General features: G+C 62.6%; 4 protein-coding genes across 6 annotated transcripts; all 4 read left to right on the forward strand.

The window, feature by feature from the left end:
• Positions 1 to 548: 548 nt before the first annotated feature.
• CCDC9 (coiled-coil domain containing 9) lies at positions 549 to 6,764 on the forward strand. Its single transcript, XM_050716816.1, has 11 exons — positions 549 to 606; positions 1,509 to 1,613; positions 1,862 to 1,978; positions 2,954 to 3,061; positions 3,151 to 3,234; positions 4,229 to 4,384; positions 4,512 to 4,672; positions 4,770 to 4,793; positions 5,150 to 5,228; positions 5,875 to 6,037; positions 6,658 to 6,764. The coding sequence occupies exons 1-11, from the start codon at positions 604 to 606 to the stop codon at positions 6,762 to 6,764; spliced, it is 1,107 nt and encodes a 368-aa protein (XP_050572773.1). The 5' UTR covers positions 549 to 603.
• Positions 6,672 to 11,002, forward strand: LOC118261258 (C5a anaphylatoxin chemotactic receptor 1-like). 2 transcript variants are annotated; one of them, XM_035572012.2, is made up of 2 exons: positions 6,672 to 6,722; positions 9,440 to 11,002. In XM_035572012.2, the coding sequence occupies exon 2, from the start codon at positions 9,458 to 9,460 to the stop codon at positions 10,508 to 10,510; it is 1,053 nt and encodes a 350-aa protein (XP_035427905.1). In that variant the 5' UTR covers positions 6,672 to 6,722; positions 9,440 to 9,457; the 3' UTR covers positions 10,511 to 11,002. The 2 variants fall into 2 exon arrangements, with proteins under 2 accessions (XP_035427905.1, XP_035427904.1); XM_035572011.1 differs by lacking the exon at positions 6,672 to 6,722 and adding an exon at positions 8,004 to 8,097.
• A 932-nt stretch (positions 11,003 to 11,934) lies between these two features.
• LOC118261261 (C5a anaphylatoxin chemotactic receptor 2-like) lies at positions 11,935 to 12,912 on the forward strand. Its single transcript, XM_035572020.1, has one exon. The coding sequence runs from the start codon at positions 11,935 to 11,937 to the stop codon at positions 12,910 to 12,912; it is 978 nt and encodes a 325-aa protein (XP_035427913.1).
• Positions 12,913 to 14,282: 1,370 nt separating this feature from the next.
• Positions 14,283 to 22,857, forward strand: DHX34 (DExH-box helicase 34). 2 transcript variants are annotated; one of them, XR_004782375.1, is made up of 17 exons: positions 14,283 to 15,077; positions 16,252 to 16,563; positions 17,357 to 17,620; positions 17,721 to 17,823; positions 17,897 to 18,114; positions 18,238 to 18,412; positions 18,496 to 18,689; positions 18,777 to 18,878; positions 19,005 to 19,244; positions 19,327 to 19,494; positions 19,600 to 19,711; positions 19,850 to 19,950; positions 20,037 to 20,282; positions 21,498 to 21,674; positions 21,754 to 21,877; positions 22,094 to 22,399; positions 22,628 to 22,826. XR_004782375.1 is itself a non-coding variant. In XM_035572001.1 (16 exons), the coding sequence occupies exons 1-16, from the start codon at positions 14,427 to 14,429 to the stop codon at positions 22,225 to 22,227; spliced, it is 3,321 nt and encodes a 1,106-aa protein (XP_035427894.1). In that variant the 5' UTR covers positions 14,283 to 14,426; the 3' UTR covers positions 22,228 to 22,857. The 2 variants fall into 2 exon arrangements, 1 of the variants encoding a protein (XP_035427894.1); XM_035572001.1 differs by having other exon boundaries at positions 22,094 to 22,857.
• The last annotated feature ends 1,345 nt before the right edge of the window (positions 22,858 to 24,202 follow it).

Here is a 24,202-nt window from a genome sequence, read left to right on the forward strand (position 1 = left end):
CGTCTTGCCCCCGTCTTGTGGGGAGCACACGGGGACGTGGAATGGCGGGGACCCCAAAAGCCGTGGTGGGGGGCTGGTGGGGACATGGGGCTGGTGGGGACGTGGGGCTGATGGGGACACGGAATGGCAGGGACCCCAAAACCCACGACGCGGGGCTGACGGGGACGTGGGGCTGATGGGGATTTGGGGACAGGGGCACACGGGGACATATGGGGACGGGGACGTATGGGGACATTGGGGGACATGGGAATATTTGGGGACACGGGGACATGAAGGGGCCAGTCTGGGGACGGTGCCTGGCCAGACGAGGGAACAGACAGCTCCCCTTGTCCCCTTGTCCCTTGTCCCCTTGTCCCTTGTCCCCTTGTCCCCCCTCCCCCTGTCCCTCCTCCCCCTGTCCCCTTGTCCCCCTCCAACCCCAGCAGTGGGCCCCACCGTTCCCTCCCTCGCCCCTTTAACACCCCCCCCACGCCCATATACCCGCCCCCAACCACGTGACCGGAAGCGGAAGCCGCTCCGAAGGCGGGACGAGGCGGGGCCTTGAGCGGCGCCCGGCGGCTGCGCGCGGGGGGGGGGGGGGCCCGGGGCGGGGGCGGCCCCGCCATGGTGAGGGGGGGTCCGGGGGGGGGGGCTTTGGGGTCTGGGGGGGGTCCAGAGGGGGTCTGGGGGGGCTCCGGGCTGGGCCTGGGGGGGTCTGGGACAGGGCTGGGGGGGGGGGTTGGGGCCTGGGGGGGGGTCAAGGGGGGTCCAGAAGGGGCCCGGGGGTGTCCGGGAGAGGCCTGGGGGGGTCCAGAAGGGGCCTGGGGGGGCTCTGGTTGGGCGGGGGGGGGGGGGGGGTCCGGGAGAGGCCTGGGGGGGGCTTTGGGGCCTGGGGGGGGGGGCCAGAAGGGGCTTTGGGGGGGCTTTGGGGTCTGGGGGGGGGGGTCCAGAAGGGGGCTGGGAGGGGGGGGGGGTTCAGTTGGGCTTGGGGGGGCTCCAGGGCTGGGCTTTGGGGCCTGGGGGGGCCCAAAAGGGGCCTGGGGGGGCTCTGGGCCAGCCTCGGGGCCTGGGGGGGGGGGGTCCGGGCTGGGCCTGGGGGGATCCGGGGCTGGGCTTTGGGGTCTTGGGGGGTCCAGAGGGGTCTGGGGGGGCCTTTGGGGTCTGGGGGGGGGTCTAGAAGGGGCCTGGGGGGTTCCAGTTGGGTCTGGGGGGGCTCCGGGGCTGGGCTTTGGGGCCTGGGGGGGGGTCCAAAAGGAGTCTGGGGGGGCTCCGGGGGGGCTCCATTTGGGTCTGGGGGTCTCCGGGGCTCGGTTTTAAGGTCTGGGGGGGCCCCACTTGGGTCTGGAGGAGTCCGGTTGGGTCTGGGGGGGGGGCTCCGGGCTGTGCATGGGGCGGCTCCGGGTCAAGCCCTGTGACCTGGGGGGGGGGGGGGGTGTCTTTACTAGGCCCGGGGGGGCTCCGTCCCCATTTATTCCCTTTTATTTAACTTTTTTGGGATTTTTTTTTGGCGCCCCCCCCCCCCCCCCCAGGCGGCGGCGCTGGACCTGAGGTCGAAGGAGGAGAAGGACGCGGAGCTGGACAAGCGCATCGAGGCGCTGCGCAAGAAGAACGAGGCCCTCATCCGGCGCTACCAGGTCCAGACCCCCCCCCCCCGATACCTCTGAGACCCCCCCCCAAATCCGAGACCCCCCCCCCACCCCGTGTCCCCCCCCCCCCCCTTTAATCCCACCAGATTAACACCACGAGGCCGCTTAATCCGGGATTAAGCCATGGGGACGCGTCCTTGGCGCCCCTGTAAAACCTTTTAGGGTTTCACGGGGCTGGGGGGGGGCTGCTGATGGCCCCCCCCGTTCCTTTTTTGACCCCCCCCCCCCCCCCCCAGGAGATCGAGGAGGACCGGAGGCGAGCGGAGCAGGAGGGGGTGGCGGTGACGGCGCCGCGGCACCGGCGGCCCCCCGAGCCCGAGCGGCGCCAGGGGCACAAGGAGGGGGGGCTCGGGGTAAGGGGGGGGGCCGAGGGGGTTTGGGGTAGGTCCTGAGGGGTTTTGGGGGGGGGTCTGAGGGAGTCTGGGGGGGTTTTGAGGGGTTTGGGGGGGATTTGGGGGGGTCCCGAAGGGTCTGGGGAGGGATATGGAAGATTTGGGGGGGGGGGTGTGAGGGAGTTTGGGGGGGAATATGGAGGGTGGGGGGGGGCTTTGGGGGGGTCCTGAGGGGTTTGGAGAGGGTCCCGGGGGGATCTGGGGGGGGGGCCTTGGGGTGAGTAGGGGTCCTGAGGGGGTTTGGGGGGGAGCGTGGAAGATTTGGGGGGGGTCTGAGGGAGTTTGGGAGGGGTTTGGGGGGGTCCTGAGGGGTTTGGGGGGGAATATGGGAGGTTTGGGGGGGGGTCCTGAGGGGTTTGGAGAGGGTCCTGGGGGGGGGTCTTGGGGTGAGTAGGGGTCCTGGGGTGCTTGGGGGGGGGTCCGGGGGGGATTTTGGGGGGGTCTTGGGGTGAGTGGGGATCCTGAGGGGTTTGGGGGGGGGATCTGAGTGGGTTTGGGGGGGGGTCTTGGGGTGAGTGGGGGGATTTGGGGAGGGTCCTGGGGGGCTTGGGGGGGGTCTTGAGGGGTTTGGAGGGGGTCTTGGGGGCATTTGGGGGGGGGGTCTTGGGGTGAGTGAGGACTTTGGGGGGAGTCCTGGGTTTCTTTGGGGGGAGAATTCTGGGGGTTTGGGGGGGGGGGCTTGGAAGTTTTGGGGGGCTTTTTAGGGTCAGTTTTGGGGCCAGGCGATGGGGAAGGCTCTTTTTTTGGGGGGGGGGGATGCTTTTGGGGTACGGGGCATTTCGGGGCACCGTCCCCCCCTCACCCCCTCTTCCCCCCCCCCCCCCCCCCCCCCCCCAGGAGAAGCCCGGCCGGACCGAGCGGAAGCCCCCCGCCACCCCCAGACCCCCCCGCGGCGCCGCTGCCCCCCGCCCCTCCGGCCGCCCCCCCCGGGGGGAGCCCCCCCCGGCCCCGAGGGAGCGCGGTGCCCGCGGGCGGCGCTCGGGGGGCCGGGGGGGGGCGCTTGGGGGGCCGGGGGGCGACGCTGGCCCCGACCGGAAATCCCAGGTGGGTTTTAGGGTTTGGGGGGGGGGGCTTAAAGGGTTTGGGACCCGCCCCCCCCCCCCCCCTAAAAAAATCCTCCCCCCCCCCCGTAGGAATGGGAGGAGCGGCGGCGGCAAAACATCGAGAGAATGAACGAGGAGATGGAGAAAATCGCCGAGTACGAGCGCAACCAGCGGGTGAGCCGGGGTCCCCGTCGCGATAGGGCCCCCTCCTGTCGTGATAGGGCTCCTCCGGTCGCAACAGGGGCCCCCCGTGGTCATGATAAGGTTCCTCGGGTCACGACAGGACCCCTCCGTGGCTGCTACAAGGCCCCTCCTGTCACGACACAGCCCCTTCCTGTCGCGATAAGGCCTCTCCCATCCTGATTGGCCCTTTCTTGTCGTGACGTGGACACCTGCCTTTGTGATAAGGTTCCTCTGGTCATGATACAGCCCCCTCTCGTCGTGACGAGGCCCCTCATGTCGTGACAGGATCCCCCTGTGGTTGCGACACAGCCCCCTCCTGTCACGATAAGGTTCCTCCTGTCGTGATGGCCCCCCTGTGGTTGCGACACAGCCCCCTCCTGTTGTGACAAGGTTCCTCCTGTCGCGACAGGATCCCTTGTGGTCACAATACCCTCCTCCCGTCACGATAAGGTCACGACGGGGCCCCCCTTGTTCATGATACAGTCCCCTCCCATCGCATACGGTCTTCTCTCTTTGTGATAAGTTCCCTACCATCGCAATATGGCCCCCTCTGTCACGACCTGACTCCCTCCCGTCACAATATGGTCTTCTACCTTTGCGATAAGCCCTGTCCCATCCTGATACGGTCTCCTTTGTCACGACACGGCCCCTTCCTGTCACAACATGGCCCCCTCCCTTTGTGATAAGTCCCCTCCTGTCACGACACGGCCCCCTCCCGTCACAACATGGCCCCCTCCCTTTGTGATAAGTCCCTTCCCGTCGTGACACGGCCCCCTCCCTTTGCGATAAGTCCCCTCCTGTCGCGACATGGCCCCCTCCCTTTGCGATAAGTCCCCTCCCGTCGCGACACGGCCCCGTCTGTCACGACATGGCCCCCTCCCTTTGCGATAAGTCCCCTCCCGTCGCGATATGGCCCCCTCTGTCGCGACACGGCCCCCTCCCGTCGCGACAGTCCCCCCACACACACCCCGTTTCCCCCTCCCAGGACGGGCTGCGGGACCGCAACCCCGTGCGCAGCTTCCTGGACGACCCCCGGCGCCGCGGCCCCGCGCAGGACGAGCGGCACGGGGGCAGCCGCCGGCACGGCCGCAACTGGGGGGGCGCCGACTTCGAGGGCGTCAGGGCCGGCCTGGAGCAGCGCGTGAGTAACCCCCCCCCCCCCCCCCCGCCCCCGGAGGCTTTACAGGGCCAGAAAAAAAAAAAAACAAGAAGGATTTTTTTTTGGGGTGGGGGGGGGTTGTTTTAAGGTATTTTACCCTCCGTTGTAGGGCCGCCGCCGCGCCGCCCCCACCATGACCGGCCGCGAGCGCGCCGAGTACGCGCGCTGGAAGCAGGAGCGCGAGGAGATCGACCGCCAGCGCCTCGCCCGCCACCGGCAGCCCACCGGGCAGTGGCGCCGCGAGTGGGACGCCGACAAGACCGACGGCATGTGGGTGACGCCCCCCCCCCCCCCCCCCCCAATTTATCCCCCCCCCCCCCGCCCCGATTTATCCATCCCCCCCCCGCCCCGATTCATCCCCCCGCAGGTTCAACGACGCGCCCGACGCCGAGCACGGTGCGATATCACCTTGATTTATTTTTTTGGGGGGGGGGGGGCACACCCCCCCTTTTCTTTAAGGGGGGGGCTCTGAGCGGGGCTCGCCCCCCCCCCCCCCCCCCCCAGAGCCCCCCAAGCGCCCCCCCAAGCCCCCCACCTTCGGCGAGTTCCTGCCCGTGCCGCGCAGGAAGCGGCAGGGCCACGGGCGCAGCCCGGGCACCAAACCCTACAGGTGAGTTGGGGGGGGTTATCCCCCCCCCCCCCCTTTTTTATTGCTCCCCCTCCCTTTTTGCTGTCCCCCCCCCCCAAATTTCTGTCCCTGAGGGGCTCTGATATCACCCCCCCCCCCCCATTTTGCCCCCCCCCCAGCATGCACGACGACCGCTGGGAGGAGGAGAAGGAGCCGGCGGCGCAGCCCGGTGGCGCCGATGGGAAGGGGGCGCAGGAGGTGAGGCTGAGCCCCCCCCCCCCCCCCCCCCAAAAAAAAGCCCCCCCCCCATTTTTGGGGGTCTCCCCCCCCATGGAAAGGTGCCCCCAGTTTGCGTGCTCCCCCTCCCCCCCCCGATAAATCTGCCCCTGGTTTTGGGGGGGACCAGCCATCCATCCCAAAAGCTGCCCCTTTTTTTGGGGGGGGGGGGCCCTTTTTGAGACCCCCCCCAAAAGCTGCCCCCTTTTTGAGACCCTCCCCCCAAAAGCTGCCCCCTTTTTTGAGACCCCCCCCCAAAAGCTGCCCCCTTTTTTGAGACCCCCCCCCAAAAGCTGCCCCCTTTTTTGAGACCCCCCCCCCAAAAGCTGCCCCCTTTTTTGAGACCCCCCCCCCAAAAGCTGCCCCTTTTTGGGGACCCCCCCCCTCCAAAGCTGCCCCCTTTTAGGGACCCCCCCCTTCCCAAAGCTGCCCCCTTTTAGGGACCCCCCCAAAAAGCTTCCCCCATTTTTTGCCCCCCCCCCCCCCCTCCCCCAGGCTGCCCCCTTTCTTGAGCCCCCTTTTATCACCTCCCCCCAGAGCCGCCCCCTTTTTTGGGGACCCCAATTTTTTGGGACCCCCCCCTCCCTCCTTCCTCTCTGTCCGTCCCCCCCCCGTCCCCCCCCCCCAGCTTGAAGCAGCTCCCAGCGGGACCCCCCTGCAGCCCCCCCCCAGCCCTGAGGAGGACGAGGACGAGTGGGAGGACGTCAGCGAGGAGGACGACGAGGAGGACGAGGATGAGGAGGACGAGGAAGATGAGGAAGACGATGAAGGCAGCACCCCCCCATCACCTGGCAAGGCCGAAGCCCCCCCTCAGTGCGTCCCCCCCCTCTCCCCCCCCCACTCTGCCCCCCTCCGGCCCGGCGGGGGGGGGCTGCCCCCCCCTCAGCCCCCTGTTCCCCCCGCAAGGCCACCGGCCCGTCCGCGACTGGGGCGAGGAGATGGACCTGGCCCCCGCCCCCCCCAGCAGCCTGAGGGGTGCCCCCCCCGCGGCCCCCACCCCGGCAGAACCTGCAGGTAAAATTTAAGGCGGGGGGGGGGGGGGGGTCACAAATTAGGAGTCGTCCCCCCCCCCCCCCTTCTTCAGCCAGCACATGCTGAGCTGTGGGATTTTTTTGGGGGGGGGGGGAACCCCCTGATTTGTGCCCCCCCCCCCCCCCCACCACCACCACATTTAGGGCTGAGCCTCACGGAGCAGCTGGGCCCCCCCGGGGGACTGCAGGCCCCCCCCCCAGCCCCCCCCGGACGCGGGGCGCCCCGCGCCCACCCCCCAGCACCCGACACAAGGTGGGGACAGCGGCGACGACGACGGGGGGGGGGGGGGGGGGCGTAACACCACCACGCCTCCTCCCCCAATTTAACGGGGGGGGGGGGGCTCTAACCACCCCCCCCACATTTTATTCCCCTCCCCCAGAAACCGCGCTGCAGGACCCCGAGGGCCCCCCCCCCGGCACGGTGGAGATCACCGACTTCCAGCGGGTGCGTTTCCGTAAGCGCTCGCCCCCCCCGGCCGCCAGCTGACTGTCCCGTCCGTCTGTCCGTCCGTCCTCCTGCATGCCTCGGACGGACCCTCTCTCGCTCTGGGCGGGGCGGGGGGGGGCGCTTCTGGCTTTATTTTTCGTGGGGGGGGGGGGGGTGGGGGGGGGCTTGCTTGCTGTATGGCTGTCCGTCCGTCCGTCTGTCCCGCATTAAACTTTTGCCTCCCCCACGCAGCCCTGAGGTCGCCGCCGCAGCTCCTGTTTCCTGTCGTGTCCCCCCCCCACCCCCAAAAAATTGAGGGGGGGGGGGGGGCTCCCCCAAATGTCGTGCCTGGTTTTAGGGTCCTCGTGTTCATTTTGAGGTCCCTGTCCCCCCCCCCTTCAAGGCCCTGGAGCTGGGGGGGGGAGCAGTTGATTCCCCCCCCCCCCCCCAAAATGTTGCCCTGGTTTTTTTTTTGTTGTTTTTTTTTGGGGGGGGGGGGGATTTGTAAAATAAATCTCAAAAAAGCTGCTGCGCCTGGTCCCTGGTGCTGGATCCCCCCCCGCCCCGCAATGGAGGTGGGCCTCGTGGGGGGGTCCTGGGCCCTGTGGGGGGGTCCGTGTCCATCGAGGAGGAGGAGGAGTGGGGTGAAATGAGAAGATTTGGGGTGAAATGAGAAGATTTTGGGGGTCCTGGGGAGATTTGGGGGTGAAATGAGAAGATTTGGGGTGAAATGAGAAGATTTTGGGGTCCTGGGGAGATTTGGGGGTGAAATGAGAAGATTTGGGGTGAAATGAGAAGATTTTGGGTCTCGGGGGGGGATTTGGGGGTGAGCTGAGAAGATTTTGGGGTCCTGAGAAGGAGAAGGTTTGGGGGTGAAATGAGAAGATTTGGGGTCCCGGGTGGAGATTTGGGGGTGAAAGTAGAAGATTTGGGGGCCCCATGGGGAGTTTGGGGGGGGTGAAATGAGATTTTGGAGCCCTCGAGAGAATTTGAGGGTGAAACAAGGAGATTTGGGGCTTGGGATGGGGTGAGAGAAGGAGAACTAGGGCTCTGGAGGAGGTTTTGGGGTGAAAGGAGGAGAGTTGGGGCCCGGGGGGTGCTTGGGGGGCAGCGGCTGGGTGCAGCGCCCCCGGCGATGGGACACGGACAGGACCAGGATGCTCAGGGCACCACCTCGGAATTCCTCAAAAGAAATAAAAAAAAAAAAACCCAGGATTCGGGGTTTCACCACCCCGTTTCCTCCTGTTTCGGATCGCCACCCCACCCAGCACCGGTGGCCCCGCTCCTTTCCCGCCACCACTTCCTCTTCACCGCCGGTATAAAACCGCGCTGCCCCACGGCCCCATCCTTTGCCGTCAGCGCCGGGAGAGTGGCCGCAGCCCGGGGGGACCAGGTGAGCCCCCCAAAATCCAGACCCCGACCCCGGTGGGTTCCCAGATTTTCCCCAGGGTGGGCTCCGTCCCTCTCCGCGCATGCCGGGTGCTCCCGGTGGAGCCTCTTGGCTGCGTTGCGGTGATTGGAGGCACCGAATCCCCTCCCTGGAGGCACCGAATCCCCTCCTTATAGGCACCGAATCCCCTATAGGCACCAAATCTCTCCACGGTTGCGTGGTGGTCAACCCAACTCTTCCCCGGGGTCTCCTGCTCCACATCGCACCCTCCTCCTCGTCCCAGGTCCCATCCCCGGCTCCGAGAGCCCGAACCCCCCCCAGCAGCCCCCCGGGGAAGATGTCCCAGTGTTTCCTCACCCGGCTGCTTGCATAAGGCAGGAGGAAGGAGAAGGGCTCGCCAAGGAAGTGGGGAAATTGTGGGTTCCTTGGTGACGGCGACGGCGGCGAGTGGGTGGAGGCTCTTGTGCAACGCTGGCTCCTTGGGGTGCCGCTGGCCCCGTGGAGGAGCGGCTCTGTAGGGTCTGACGGAGAAAGGCGGCTCCGTAGGGTTGGAAGAGGAATGGAATCGCCGTAGGGTTGGATTGAGGAGGATATCTCCGTAGGATTAGAAGGGGAAGGGTATTTCTGTAGTGTTGGAAGGGCATCTTTGTAGGGTTGGGCGGGGAAGGGTGACTCCGTAGGGTTGGAGGGGGAAGGGCAGCCCCACAGGGTTTGAAGGGCATCTCCATAGGGTTGGAAAGGGAAGGGCGGCTCCGTAGGGTTGGATGGAGAAGGGCATCTCCGTAGGGTTGGAAGAGGCATGGCATTGCCGTAGGGTTGGATGGGGAAGGGCAGCTCCATAGGATTGGAAGGGGAAGGGCATCTCTGTAGGGATGGATGGAGAAGGGAGGCTCCGTAGGGTTGGGAGGGGGAGGGCATCTCCACAGGGTTGGGAGGGGAAGGGCAGCTCCTGGCTCCTCCCCGCATGGGTGGAGATGTCCCTCGGTTGGAGCAGGGCATGAAGATGAGGGGTTGGGTTGGGTTGGGTTGGGCTGGACGCGACCCTCGGAGATCGCCCAGCCCCTGCCGCGATCCTCCACCAGATCGCACTGCCTGACGCCCCGTCCGACCCAAACCTCTCCTTTTTCAGCCTAAAACCTTACCCCTTGACCGGTGCAGCCTTCTCCACCTGGAGAAGCGTTTCTTCCAAGGTTTCCTGGAAGCCCCTTTCGATATTAAAGGCCACCATGAGGTGTCCCTGCACCCTGCTCGTGGTGGGGACATGTCCTACGGGGGGACCCCGAGGCAGAAGTCCTCGTCCCACCACCACGTCGCTTCTCGCCCGCCTAACGGGGTTTGCTCCTAGGTTGCAACCGGGTGCACGATGGACTTCCAGAGCTACAACTACTCCAATTACTCCGGCCTGGAGGACTACAACTTCGAAGACTTCGGCGACTATGAGGTCCCCACCAGCCACCGCGCCATCCTGGCGCTCTACACCATCATCTTCCTCCTGGGCGTGCTGGGCAACGCCGCCGTCATCTGGGTGAGCGGCTTCGAGCTGCGGCGCACGGTCAACGGCGTCTGGTTCCTCAACCTGGCGGTGGCCGACCTCCTCTGCTGCCTGGCCTTGCCCTTCCTGGCCATCTCGCTGGCCCAGGACCACCACTGGCCCTTGGGGGGCTTCGCCTGCAAGCTCCTGCCCTCCCTCACCATCCTCAACATGTTCGCCAGCGTCTTGCTCCTGATGGCCATCAGCGGCGACCGCTGCGCCCTGGTGATGCGGCCGGTGTGGTGCCAGAACCACCGGACCCTGGCGGTGGCCCGGGGGGCTTGCGTGGCTGCGTGGGTGCTGGCCACCCTCCTCACCCTCCCCTCCTTCATCTTCCGCACCATTCGGCGCGACGTCTTCTCCGAGAAGGAGACGTGCGTCTTGGACTACACGATGGTCGGGCGGCACCAGCGCCTCACCGAGCTCCTCACCGCCGTCTTCCGCTTCGTCTTCGGCTTCCTCATGCCCTTTGTGGTCATCACCGGCTGCTACGGGCTGCTGCTGGCCCGCGTCCACAGCAAGCGCTTCGCCCGCTCGAAGAAGGCCACCAGGCTCGTCCTGGTGGTCATCGTCAGCTTCTTCGCCTGCTGGCTGCCCTTCCACGTGGTGGGGCTCATCCTGGCCTCCACCCAGTCTCACAGCACCTTGTTCAAGGGCGCGGTGGCGGTGGACCCCGTGGCCACTGGCGTGGCGTACATCCACAGCTGCATCAACCCCGTCATCTACATGGTGATGGGCCAGGACTTCAAGGGCAAGTGCCAGCGCTCCTGGCGCGCCGTGCTGCGCGGCGTGATGAGCGAGGACCTCTCCGGCAGCACCCTGGGCGACAGCCACAGGAAGACCAAGTCCACCGTGGACGACCACAGCGTCAGCACCACCGTGTGACCTCCTGCATGAGGCCATCGCCTTCTCCTGCTCTCCTGGGGGGTCCGGGTGGGACCTGAATCTACAAGGGGACTCGTCCATCATTGCCTATCGTTTTTTCCAGAGTGGGGAAGCTGGAGGGTCAAAGCAGCCCACGTATTGACCTCGTGGACCTTCTGGAGGCTCTCCCAGAGGCCATCACACTCCAGATTCCTGGAGCTGCCTTCTTCTCCTCCAATACTGGACCCTGCGCCCCACTCTCAGCCCCATAAAAACCACCTGAAGCCCTCCCCACCCCCCGTCCCCGTGGGTCAGCAAGCTCTGAGGTGAGGCTGAGCCTCCCTGAGCCTCCTCCCGTTGGGCTAAATCCACCCCAAAGCGCCGGGGCGTGGTGTGCCACACCAAAAGGGGGTCACCTCCTTCGCCCCAGCCACCTCAGCCCCGTGCCTTCGCCGTAGCCGCGTCCAACATTGCCAATAAATTGCCGAGCCGCTGCGGGTTGTGTGTCCTTGAGGTGTTCGTTGGGTTGCTCTCCTTGGGGTCTCCACGGGTTGCTTTTTGGGGTTCTTCCTGGGGTTCTTCTTCAAGGGGTTGTCCATGGGTTGCTCCTCAGGGTTGCTCCTTAAGTGGCTTTTTGGGGTTCTTGGGATTCTTCAGGGGTTGCCCCTTGGGGTTGCTCCTTGAGCTGGTTCTTGGAGTTCTCCATGGGTTGCTCCTCAGGGTTACTCCTTAAGCTGCTCTGTGGGATTCACCTTGGGTTTCTCTTTGGGGTTCTCTAGGGGTTACCCCTTGGGGTTGCTCCTTGAACTGCTTTTTGGGGTTCTCCTTGGGGTTGCTCCTCAGCGTTGTTCCTTGAGCTGCTCTTTGGGATTTACCTTGGGGTTCTCCAGGGGTTTCTCCTTGAGCTGCTCGTTGGGGTTTCTCCCCAGGGAGGGCAATGCAGCCCTGGGGCTCCTCCACCCCATCAGGGCTCCTCCACCCCATCAGGGCTCCTCCACCCCTGGATGACTCAGGGCATGCGTGGGTGTGGCGGGGAGGGACGCAGCTCGTGGGATCTTGCCGGGAACGGCGGTGGTGGTGTGAGCTCCGGGAGCGTTCTTGGGGGGTAAGTTGGCACCCAAAATCTTAAAAATTCAAAAAAACAAACAACCAAAAAAAACCAAAACCATGGCCGGGGGTGTTCTGGCTCCTATAAAGCGTTGAGCAAGACCTGCTCCCGCAGTTCTCCTTTTTGGGAGGATTTTTGCTGCCAGGGCAACTTTTTGGGGCCGGATGACGCAAAGGTCCCATCCCACTGCCCGGAGGTTGCTCAAGCAAATCGTTCCGGAGGGGACGGATCCTGACCTGTGGTCAGAAAGGTCTTCATCGTGGTGGCAGCGGTGGAGACGTCTCCGAGGCCCCCCTCGCTCCACCTGGGGTGACTCCGGTGGGGACACGAGCGGAGGATGACCTCTTCGTGGGACCTCGGCACCGACTACGCTGACCTCGAGCTCAACTTCACCGCCCCGGCTTTCGAGGAGGCCCCAGGGCTGCCCCCCGGCACCGGGGCAGCTTTGGGGCTGGACGCCCTGGCTTTTCTCCTGGGGGTCCCGGGGAACGTCGCGGTCATCTGGGTGAGCGGCGTCGCCCTCCGGCGCACGGTCAACGGCGTCTGGTTCCTCAACCTGGCAGTGGCTGACCTCCTCTGCTGCCTGGCCTTGCCCTTCCTGGCCCTCCCGCTGGCCCAGGACCACCACTGGCCCTTGGGGGGCTTCGCCTGCAAGCTCCTGCCCTCCCTCACCATCCTCAACATGTTCGCCAGCGTCTTGCTCCTGATGGCCATCAGCGCCGACCGCTGCGCTGTGGCAACGCGCTGGTGGCACCGGACTCCCCGGACGGCGCGGAGGATCAGCGGGGCCGTGTGGGTGCTGGCCTTGCTCCTCAGCCTCCCCTCCTTCGTCCTCCGCACCCTGCGCCGCGACCCCTTCTCTGAGAAGATGATGTGCGTCTTGGACTACGCGGCGGTTGGCCACGGCGCCGAGCTCGCCCTCGCCGCCCTCCGCCTCTTTGCCGGCTTTGTTGGCCCCGTGGTGGCCATGGTGGGCTGCTACGGGTGGCTGCTGGCCCGCGGCCACCCCGCCACGCGGCCGGTGACCACTGTGGTGGCCTTGGTGGGCTGCTTCGTGGGCTGCTGGTTGCCCTACCACGCCGTCCTGGTGGCCTTGGCGCTCCACGCACCTGGCACGGCGCCCTACAAGCGGGCCTTGGGCGCCCAACCGTTGGCCATCGCCTTCGCCCACCTCAACGGCGCCCTCAACCCCCTCCTCTACGTGCTGCTGGGCCGGGGGCGCGCCCGCTCCCTGGGGGGGTGTCTGGCATGGGTGCTGCGGGATGGGGACCCCCCCGGTGACCCCAGCCCTTGTACCACCGAGGACGTGGTGTAGCGGTCAATAAAGGGTAGTTGTGAGCTGGGGGGGTTGTCCCTGGGGGGGGGGGGGGGGGTTAGGGATGGGGGGGGGGGGTGGTGGGGGTAGGTGTGGGGAAGGAAAGGGTGATGGGGGGGTTGTCCCTGAGGGGACAGGGGTTGGGGACAATGGGGATGGACGAGGACGGTGGGGTTGGTTGGGGACAATGGGGGTGGCTGGCGATGGTTGGGGACAGTGGGGGTGGACAGGGACAATGGGGGGCACTGGAGATGGGTGGGGACAATGGGGGACAATAGGGATGGTTGTGGACAGTGGGGAACAATGGGGGTGGATGGGGGAAATGGGGGACAATGGGGATGGTTGGAGATGGTTGGGGACACTGGGGGACAATGGGGATGGATGGGGACTGGGGGATAGAGAGGGACAAGGGGGACAGTGGGGGGCAATGGGGATGGTTGGGGACAATGAGGACAGCTGGGAAAATTTGGGGGACAGTGGGGACAGTTGGGGGCAGTGGGGACAATGAGGACACATGGGGTCAATGGGGACAGTGGGGGAAAACAGGGGTGGTGGGGGACACCGGGGTTGACTGGGGACAATGGGGACAGTTGGGGACAACGGGGGTGGTTGAGGACATATGGGGACAGTGGGGGACAATGGGGGTGGTTGGGGACAATGGGGACAGTTGGGGACAACGGGGACATTTGGGGAATAGGGGTGGTTGGGGACAAATTTGGGGACGTTTTAGGACAACGTCGCTGTCGGTGCCACCAGCGGCGGACGGCTGGACGAACCGCGGGGCCGCGCCGCGAACACCCCGCCCCTTCCCCGTCTCGCCCCGCCCCTTCCCCGCCTCGCCCCGCCCCTTCCCCACCCCTTTCCCGCCTCGCCCCGCCCCTTCTCCGCCTCGCCCCGCCCCCAGCCACGCTCGCCCCGCCTCCCACTGGTGGCCACGCCCCCCCGGCCACGCCCCTTCCCCCGCCGCGGCGGGGCTCGGGCGCCCACGTGCGGCCTGGCGGGGCCGGGACCGGGACCGGAGCGGGGCGTGGGGCTTGGGGGACCGGGGCCGGGACCGGGACCGGGACCGGGACCGGGGCCTGGAGGGGCTGGGACCGGGACCGGGGCCGTGATCGGAGCCTGGGGGAGCCGGGACCGGGGCGTGGGGCCTAGGGAAGCCGGTACCGGGGCCCATAGGGGCAGTGACCGGGGCCTGAGGCTTGGGGGTGCCGGTACCGGGTCCTGGAGGGGCAGGGACCGGGGCCTGGGGGAGCTGGTACCGGGGTGTGGGGCCTGGGAGAGTCAGGACAGGGGCCTGGGGCATAGGGAAACCGGTACTGGGGCCTGGGGGTGCCGGTACCGGGGCCTGGAGGGACTGGGACCAGGGTCTGGGGGAGCTGGGAGTGGGACCGGGGCCTGGGGGTGCCGGTACCGGGGCCTGGAGGGGCTGAGGCCTCGGAGAACCGGGCCCGGGCCCTGAAGGAGCCCAGGACCAGGCCCCGAGGCGTGTAGGGTTCGGTCCCGGTGGAGCCGTGATGGAGCCGGAGCCGGGCCCCGCTCCCGGTGGGGCCCCGCGGCCGTACCGGTGGGACTGGGACTGCCCGGCGGCTCGGCGCAGGCTGGAGGAGCTCTACTTCCCCTGGCGGGCCTGCCCCGAGGAGAGCCGCGGCTTCTGGGCCTTCTTCGAGCGCCTGCGCCGCTTCCAGAGCCGCCGGCCGGAGCGGGAGCCGGTGTGGGACAGCGACGAGGACCAGCCACCCGCCCGCCGCCTCGGCCTGCCGCGCCGCTACCACCCCCGGCACCGCGTCAACCTGGCGGTGCCGAGCCCCGAGCCGTCACCGGGCCACCCGTGGGTGCCCCGGGAAGCCCTGAAGGAATTCCTCGACGCCCTCCTGCTCTACTTAGACTTCGGCCAGAAGCGGAGCTTCGCCAAGCTGGCCAAGCTGCAGCGGGAGCGCGAGGCGCTGCCCATCGCCCGGGCTCGCCGGCGGCTCCTGCGGGCCGTGGCTGAGAACCAGGTGGTGGTGGTGGCCGGCGACACCGGCTGCGGCAAGTCCACGCAGGTGCCGCAGTTCCTGCTGGCCGCCGGCTACCGCCGCGTGGCCTGCACCCAGCCGCGCCGCATCGCCTGCGTCTCGCTGGCCAAGCGGGTGGCCTTCGAGAGCCTGCAGCAGTACGGCGACCAGGTGAGCTGGGAGCGGCTGGAGGGATGGTTTGTAAAAAAAACCAAAAAAGTAGAAAGAAAAAGGAAAAAAAAAAAGGTAAAAGTGAGCGGTTCCAGCACAGCAGAGCGCTTAGAAGGCGATGTGCAGCGCTGCAGCGTTAATATTTACCTTAAACACTCCGCCTGGGAGCATCATTGGAGGCAATTTGTAGAAAAAGTAGGAAAAAAAAAAAGGTAAAAAAGAAAGAATTTGTAAAAAAAAAAAAAAATGTTAAAAAGAATAAAGTAGAAAGTAAAAGGTAAAAAAAAAAAGGTAAAAGTGAGCGGTTCTGGCACAGCAGAGTGCTTAGAAGGCAACATGCGGTGCTGCAGCGTTAATATTTACCTAAAACACTCAGCTTGGAAGCATCATCAGGAACAATTTTTTTAAAAAAAAAAAAAAAAGTAGAAAGTAAAAAGTAAAAAAGACACAATTTGCAAAAAAAAAAAAAAAAAAAAAAAGAGCGGTTCTGGCACAGCAGAGTGTTTAGAAGGCAACATGCGGTGCTGCAGCGTTAATATTTACCTAAAACACTCCGCCTGGGAGCATCATCAGCAACAATTTGTAAAAAAAAGTAGAAAGTAAAAGGTTAAAAAAAAAAAGGAAAAAGGTAGAAAAAAGAAGGTAAAAGTAGAAAGCAAAAGGTAAAAAGAAAAAGGTAAAAGTGAGCGGTTCTGGCACGGCAGAGCACTTAGAAGGCGATGTACGGCAATGCAGTGTTAATATTTACCTAAATCACTCAGCCTGGGAACATCATCAGCAACAATTTGTAAAAAAAAGTAGAAAGTTAAAGGGAAAAAAAAAACGATTTATAGAAAAAAGGAAAAAGGTTAAAAAGAAAAGGTAAAAGTAGAAAGTAAAAGGTGAAAAAAAAAAAAAAAAAGGTAAAAGTGAGCAGTTCTGGCACAGCAGAGAATTAAAATTCCTTTTCGTGTCTTAAAATTGCTTTTAGCATCTTAACCCTGCCTTTTTTTAGTGTCTGAAAGCTCCTTTTAGGGCAAATAATTAAGGAATAATTAAAGAACCCTCTGCTTGGACGCGGGACGCTCGAGCGTCGGCCGTTCCCATCGCGCTACCGCCGGACCGGGACGCCCGGCGAGCCCCGTAAATCCCTTTTTCTCTCTTTTTGACCCAATTCTCCTCTCCCTCCCCCCAGGTGGGCTACCAGATCCGCTTCGAGAGCAGCCGCTCGCCCGCCACCAGCATCGTCTTCCTGACCGAGGGGCTGCTGCTGCGGCAGGCGCAGCGGGAGCCGGCGCTGCCCGCCTACGAGGTGATCATCGCCGACGAGGTCCACGAGCGGCACCTGCACGGAGATTTCCTCCTGGGGGTCCTGCGGCGCCTGCTCCCCGCCCGGCCCGACCTGAAGCTGGTGCTGATGTCGGCCACCATCAACATCCGCCTCTTCTCCGACTATTTCGGGGGCGCCCCCGTGCTGCAGGTGCCCGGGAGGATCTTCCCCATCTCGGTGAGCGCGGTTTTGGGGCTGGAGAGCGCGGTTTTGGGGCTGGATCGGGTGCCCGGGAGGATCTTCCCCATCTTTATGGGTGCTGGGCGCAATTTTGGGGCTGGATCAGGTGCTGGGGAGGATCATCCCCATCTCGGGGAGCACCAGGCATGATTTTGGGGCCGGAGAGCGCGATTTTGGGGCTGGATCAGGTGCTGGGGAGGATCATCCCCATCTCGGGGAGCACCAAGCATGATTTTGGGGCCGGAGAGCGCGATTTTGGGGCTGGATCAGGTGCTGGGGAGGATCTTCCCCATCTCGGGGAGCGCCAAGTGTGATTTTGGGGCCGGAGAGTGCGATTTTGGGGCTGGATCAGGTGCTGGGGAGGATCTTCCCCATCTCGGTGAGCACTAAGTGCAATTTTGGGGCCGGAGAGTGTGATTTTGGGGCTGGATCAGGTGCTGGGGAAGATCTTCCCCATCTTGGTGAGTCCCGAGTGCGATTTTGGGGCTGGATCAGGTGCTGGGGAGGATCCTCCCCATCTCGGTGGGTGCTGAGTGTGATTTTGGGGCTGGAGAGCGCAGTTTTGGGGCTGGATCAGGTGCTGGGGAGGATCCTCCCCATCTCGGTGGGTGCTGAGTGTGATTTTGGGGCTGGAGAGCGCAGTTTTGGGGCTGGATCAGGTGCTGGGGAGGATCTTCCCCATCTTGGTGAGCACCAAGCGTGATTTTAGGGCTGGATCCCGGCTCAGGACCAGCCCCACAGTCCTCACATCCCCGTTTTTTGAATTTTTTTTTTTTATTGCCTCCCCCAGGTTATCTACGAGCCCATCCCCAAGGAGGAGGTGGCGGCGGCGGCGGGGAAACCGGAGCGCCTGGACCCCCGGCCCTACCTGCGGGTGCTGCAGGCCATCGACCACAAATACCCCCCGGAGGAGCGCGGCGACCTCCTGGTTTTCCTCAGCGGGGTGGCCGAGATCGGCGCCGTGCAGGAGGCGGCGCAGGTCTACGCCGCGCACACGCAGCGCTGGATCGTGCTGCCCCTGCACAGCACCCTCTCCGTCAGCGAGCAGGATAAGGTGGGCGCCGCGGGGACGCGAGGAGCTTGCGTTTATACCTGCCCTGATGGAGTTTTGCTGAGCTCCTGGTCCTCCTGCCGTCCTTTTTGTCATCCCTCAGGTGTTTGACGTGCCACCTCCCGGCGTCCGAAAGTGCATCCTCGCCACCAACATCGCCGAGACCTCGGTGACCATCGACGGCGTGCGCTTCGTGCTGGATTCGGGTGAAGCCTCGCCGGCCTCGGGGGGAGCCTCCTGCTTCTCCCTGCCCTCCCCTGACCTTCTCCATCCCTCCAGGGAAGGTGAAGGAGATGAGCTACGACCCCCAGGGCAAGCTCCAGCGCCTGCAGGAGTTCTGGATCAGCCGGGCGAGCGCCGAGCAGCGGAAGGGACGCGCGGGCAGGACGGGGCCCGGTGTCTGCTACCGGCTCTACGCCGAATCCGACTATGACGCCTTTTCCCCCTACCCCGTGCCGGAGATCCAGCGGGTCGCGCTCGATGCTCTGGTCCTCCAGGTAACGGGGTTCCCCCTTTTTAGGGTGCAGTCGGAGCCCCCAAAACGAGGTGCTTGGGATCTTCGCAGCATAACCCCTCCCGGGCTGTTCCCTTCCACGAAGCTCTGCGTGCTTCTCCCCCAGGTAAAAAGCATGGGGCTGGGCGACCCCCGGACCTTCCCCTTCCTGGAGCCCCCTCCCGCGGCCAGCCTGGAGACGGCCGTGCGCTACCTGCGGGAGCAGGGGGCCCTGGACGAAGCCGAGGAGCTGACGCCCATCGGGACGCTGCTGGCCCAGCTGCCTGTGGACGTGGTGGTGGGTGAGTGACGGTCAGGGGGTGCACAAAACCCCCCAAAACCTCCCTTTTAAGCCCTCGCTGCATCCCTTTCCTCCGTCCCGCAGGCAAAATGCTGGTGCTGGGCGCGCTTTTCGGGCTGGCCGAGCCCACGCTGACGGTGGCGGCGGCGCTGAGCGTGCAGTCGCCCTTCCTGCGCCTCTCCAACGCCAACCCCGACTGCGCCACCGCCCGGCGGCCCCTCGAGAGCCCCCACGGGGACCCCCTGACGCTGCTCAACGCCTTCAACGAGTGGGTGCAGGTGAGAGGGGCGAGGAGATGGTGGGGCGGGGTGGGGAAACGGCTCCGTTTTGGGGCCGGTACCGGAGCCCGCGGCGTCCCCGTGCAGGTGAAGTCGGAGCGCGGCGGCAGCTCGCGCAAGTGGTGCCGGCGGCGGGGCTTGGAGGAGCATCGGCTCTACGAGGCTGCCAACCTGCGGCGGCAGTTCCAGGTGAGGGCAGGATCCGGCCCCATCGTGAGCTTCGCGTTCTCCGCAACGGAGCCAAATTCACCCTAAACCTTCCCCATTTTTTTTTAACCTGCGGGTTCTCAGCGACGTTTCCTCCCCCCAAAACAGGAGCTGCTCCGAGACCACCGGCTCCTGGAGGCGGCCCCCAGCCGGCCCAGCGACAGCTACAGCCGGCAGAGCCGGCACCGGGAGCGCCGCGAGCTGCACCGGCTCTGCCGCCGCCACGCCGAGACGCAGGGACGGAGGCGCAAGGTGCTGCGGCTCCAGGACGGCACCGCTGGCTCCTCTGGCGAGGAAGAGGAAGGAGCGGGCGCCCACGAGCCCGGTGAGCGCAGTGTCGACATCCAGGTGAGCCTCGGCTCCTGTTCCCTCACTCAGGAGGCAGAATCAGGCCCTGACCGAGCTCTCAGCACCTTCTCTGTCCCCGCAGGACGTCAAGTTTAAGCTCCGCCACGACATGGATGAGCTGCAGGCCGTGTCCGGCTCGGTCCTATCGCTCTCGCAGCTCGCCCTGCTCAAGCTGGTGCTGTGCAGGGGCCTCTACCCGCAGCTGGCCGTGCCCGACGCGCTCAACAACAGCCGCAAGGACTCAGATCAGGTGCGTGTCCCCGTCCACGATCCACCCCTCGGATTTGGGGGGCTCTGCCCACGCTCCAGCCCCTTTTTTGGGGGCTCTGCAGCGCTCATCCTGCTCTCGCCGCAGATTTTCCACACCAAGAGCAAGCAGGGCGTCGTGCTTCACCCGTCCTGCGTCTTCGCCACCAGCCCGGAGCTGCTGCATGCCAAGGAGGGGAAGGAGCGCGGCGGGACCAAAGGTGGGCGACCCCGATCAGCTTTTTCTGCACCCGTTTTGGGATGGAGAGCCCCTCTGGCATCGGGGTCCAGCAACCCCCAGTTGGTGGGGACGGGGAGAGGCTCAGGACCCCCCTGAGATGCCCCTCGTGTCCTTGCAGAGGACGGGCTGAGCCGCCACCACCAGCTCCTCGCCTTCGTCTCGCTGCTGGAGACCACCAAGCCCTACCTGGTCAACTGCATCCGCGTGCCGGCGCTGCAGGTGGGCTCTCGGTGCTTCCTCCTCCTCCTCCTCTTCCTCTCTACCCCCTCGCAGCTCCTCAAACCGTCCCCGCCTCGCTCCTCCAGGCCCTGCTGCTCTTCTCCCGCTCGCTGGACACCAACGCGGACTGCACGCGGCTGGTGGCGGACGGCTGGCTGGAGCTCACCCTGCCCGACGCCGCCGCCGCCCTGCGCTTCCTCGCCGCCGCCCTGCAGCTCCGAGCCTCCTGGGAGAAGCTCCTGGACCAGCAGCTGGACCCCGGGGGCGACGAGCCCAGCTCCAGGGACCTCTCTGCGCTCAAACGGGGGCTGCTGGAGTTCCTGGGGATGGAGGTGGGGGCTGGAGGGGCGCGGTCGCGACCCGCGGGGTGCTTTTCGTGGTTTATCGGGGTAAAAGTGAAGGGGAAACGCCACGGGGAGGTGCTGGCATCGTGGAGTACTGGGGTGGTCCCAGTACAGTATACAGGATACGTATATCCCTAGTAGATATACTATATATACAGCTATATCTTGCTGTATATGCTGTATACATATATCCCTAGTATATATACTATATATGATTCTATCTTACTGTATATGCAGTATATGTATATGCCTACTATATATACTGCATATACAATATCTTACTGTATATGCTGTATACATACATCCCTAGTATATATACTATATATACGATTATCTTACTGTATATACAGTAATATATACTATATATACGATTATATCTTGCTGTATATGCTGTATACATATATCCCTAGTATATATACTATGTATACGATTTTATCTTACTGTATATGCAGTATATGTATATCCCTAGTATATATATACTACATATACAATGATATCTTACTGTATATGCTGTATATATATATATCCCTAGTGTATATATACTATATATATGATTATATCTTACTGTCTATACAGTATACATTTATATATAGTATATCTACTATGGATATATATCTTACTGTTTACACAGTATATGTATATTCCTAATATATATACTACATACACAATATCTTACTGTCTATACAGTGTATATATATCCCTAGTATATATACTATATATATACAATTTTATCTTACTGTATATGTTGTATACACATATTCCATGTATACATATATTCCTAGTATATAATATATATATATCTTACTGTCTATACAGTATACGTATATCCATAGTAGATATACTATATAAAAATGATATCTTACTGTCTATACAGTATACATATATCCCTAGTCTATATTCTATATATATGATTCTATCTTACTGTATATACTGTATACATATATGCCTAGTATATATACTATATATACAGTGATACCTTACCGAGAAGGATCCATCCAAACACCACGACCACTTTTTAATTTGGGGGGTTCACGGAGCGCCCGCACGGGCTCTGGCCTCCCCCCTGGGGTGCCTCCAGCCTCGACCCCGCGGCGATGCTTGGTCACGCACCCCCGGGGCTTCGCGTCGGGTTTAAGGCTGGCCCCAGGAGGTTTTCGGGGAGCTCCTCGGCGTGTCCCCCAGCATCCCCTCGTGTCCCCCCAGGCGCCGTACCGCCTGCGCCAGCTGACGGGGCTGGAGAAGCAAACTCTCTACGTCGGCCCCCAGACCGTGCCTGCGGCCCCCCAGCTCCCGGGGCTCTTCCAGGGCACCGAGCTGAAACCCGACGAGGTGAAAGGTGGCCACAGGGTGACCGAATTCCTCACCTACAATTGCCTGGCCGTGAGTATCCCCTTCTCCCACCCTCTTTTACATCCTCCTGGGGGTGCGTGTCCCATTTCTGTCCTTGTGCCCCCCCCAGACGGACACAGACCTCTACAGCGAGTGCCTGCGGAGCTTCTGGACGTGTCCCCACTGCGGTCTCCACATGCCCTTCACCCCCCTGGAGCGAATGTGCCACGAGAGCACCTGCCAGCCCTCCGAGGGTGAGCCCCCGGGGCTGGGACTGGGGACATTTGGGGACAAATTTCCCTGGGGAGGTGCGGGGAGGGTTGGTAAAGGGAGAGAGATGGCGGCGATCGTCACCGCGCCCTGAAAATGTGGCACAAAATTAGAGTTTTGGGGTGGGGATGGAATAAAAGGATTTTGGGGATGATCCTTAAAGGGTTTTGGGGCTGATCCTGCACTGTCTGCCCCCGCAGCCCCCCCGGAGGAAGAGGCTGGGAGCTCTTCAAAAACCTCCGCCCTGCACCGGCTCTACCACTGCGACATCTGCCAGCAGGACTTCACCCTCACGCCCACCGACATCCTCCGGCACAAGAAGCAGCACCAGTGACCCCTGCTCGCTGGGACGCCTGCCCCGAGGGCTTCAGAGCCTCCTGGGGAGGGTGGAGACCCCCAAAATTGGGGGAAACCCCTGCTCTGCTGCCCTTGGTGCCCTTAGAGACATCAGCTGCATCCTCAGGGACATCGTGTGGCTCATCGCTGACACTGTCACATGTCCTCAGGTTGGGAAAACTTGATTTTTTTTTTTGGGGGGTGTTAAATATAAATAAATGTGTTTTTTTTGAGAAGCTGGGTGCTGTCCTGGAGGTCGGGGGCAGCCAGGGCAGGGTTCTGGGGAAGTTTCCCCTGCCCCATACTGCTGCACGGCGCGGCGCAGCCAGCGTGTGGCACTCCCACACCGCATTTTGTCCCCTGCCTCATCTCCTCCTCTCGCTGCATCGCCGCAAAAGGCACCGACAGGGCCTGTGCCACCACATCGCGACGTCCCCAAGGCCTCGAGGAGCCTCAAGACTCAAAAACCAACCCCAAAACCCCGCGACACCGCTGATGGGTGACCCGCGTGCCCCTGCTGTGTTACCCTGGGAGGTCTGCTTTCAAGCCGTGGCTGCAAAAATGCCCTTTTTTTGGGGCTGAAAATGGCAATTAATTAAAAAATAAAAAGCAATCTGGTGGTATTTTTAGCTCCATGGCATGCTGCGTTTTATTTACGAGGAATTAAAAAAAATAACAATCATCGCAGCTTGAGCAACATCGTGACACTTTGGTGTAATGAACTGCTCCCAGAGCAAAGTTTCTTGGGATTTTAATTGTTTTTTTTTTTTTTTTTTTAAGACCCGCAGCTTTTTGTGCAGATTTAACTCTTTCAAGGGCTCCATGGCCATAAAATGGGCGATAGAGGGGAAAAGGAAAAGCCTGGATTTTTTTTTTTTTTTGCTGGCAAAGCAGCTCAAGCAGCCAGGCGTGGCGAGGGAGGATGCTGAGTGCTTCCTCATCCCCTTTTTTCTTTGTAAATTGAAATTTCTTCTCTTGTTTTCACCCCTCGGCTCGCACCCTTTGCCACTTGCCGTTCGCCCTGCCTCCTTGCTCGGGCTTATCCGCAGTTAATTACCGCTCGGATCCAGGTAATTCCTGGCAGGAATTAATTAAGCGGGTGCTTCGCTAAGCAGCTTATTGGGGTTTAGAGGCAGGGGGATGCTAATTCGGGTGGTGGAAGTGGCCTCCCCGCACCGTAAGCATCCTTCCTCCCCTCCCCGCCACCAGTTGCTCGGCTTCCTTGCTTTGCTCGGCTCCGACTTTGCTTCATTTATTTGATTTTTGGTTCTTTTTTCGCCCTCGAGCGGGGAGGGGGAGTCCCCGTTGCCGTGGCAGCGGGGCGGGATGGGAGATGTTCCTGCCATGGCGACGGGAGATGCTCCTGCCATGGCAACGAGCATCACGGGGGAGCTTGCAGATGGGTTTTGCTTTATTTTTCACTTTTTTTGGGGAAAAATAAGCCCCACTGCTTTCCTTAACCACCCCTCCCTGTCAGCTGCACGGCAGAGGGCGACACGAGTTGGGCACCGAAAATATTCACTGGTTTGGGCTTGGAAAGAGGCAGCTCCACGTCTTTGCTCGGGTCGTAGAAGAGCTGAATGGGGACCCAAATTTGCCCAAACTTGCCCAAACTTGGGCCCCCATGCCAACTGCACGTCCTCGCCTTGACAGAGAAAACCCAACAGCCCTCCCCAGGATTTGTCAGGGCTCCCGTAAAGGTCATGGCATGGAGGAAAAAGGAGGCGAGGGGATAAAGCAAATTGCCTTATTTCTTTTAAAATAAGCTAAAATAAAATAAAAACTAATTTACACAACCAAAAATTAAACAAGGCGGCCGTAACGAGGGGAGATTCATTTGCTCGGAGCCCTGCTACTGAAAGCCACAAATTCAAGCCGCATGTGCTAAAATCTCTCATTTTTTTTAACAAATTGCTAAATCCTCCGGATTTCCAGCCCTGTTGCATGAGTCCTCCCATGGGAAACATCCACCA

The sequence above is a fragment of the Cygnus atratus genome, unplaced genomic scaffold (assembly GCF_013377495.2).
Source record: "Cygnus atratus isolate AKBS03 ecotype Queensland, Australia unplaced genomic scaffold, CAtr_DNAZoo_HiC_assembly HiC_scaffold_41, whole genome shotgun sequence".
Taxonomy (NCBI): domain Eukaryota; kingdom Metazoa; phylum Chordata; class Aves; order Anseriformes; family Anatidae; genus Cygnus; species Cygnus atratus.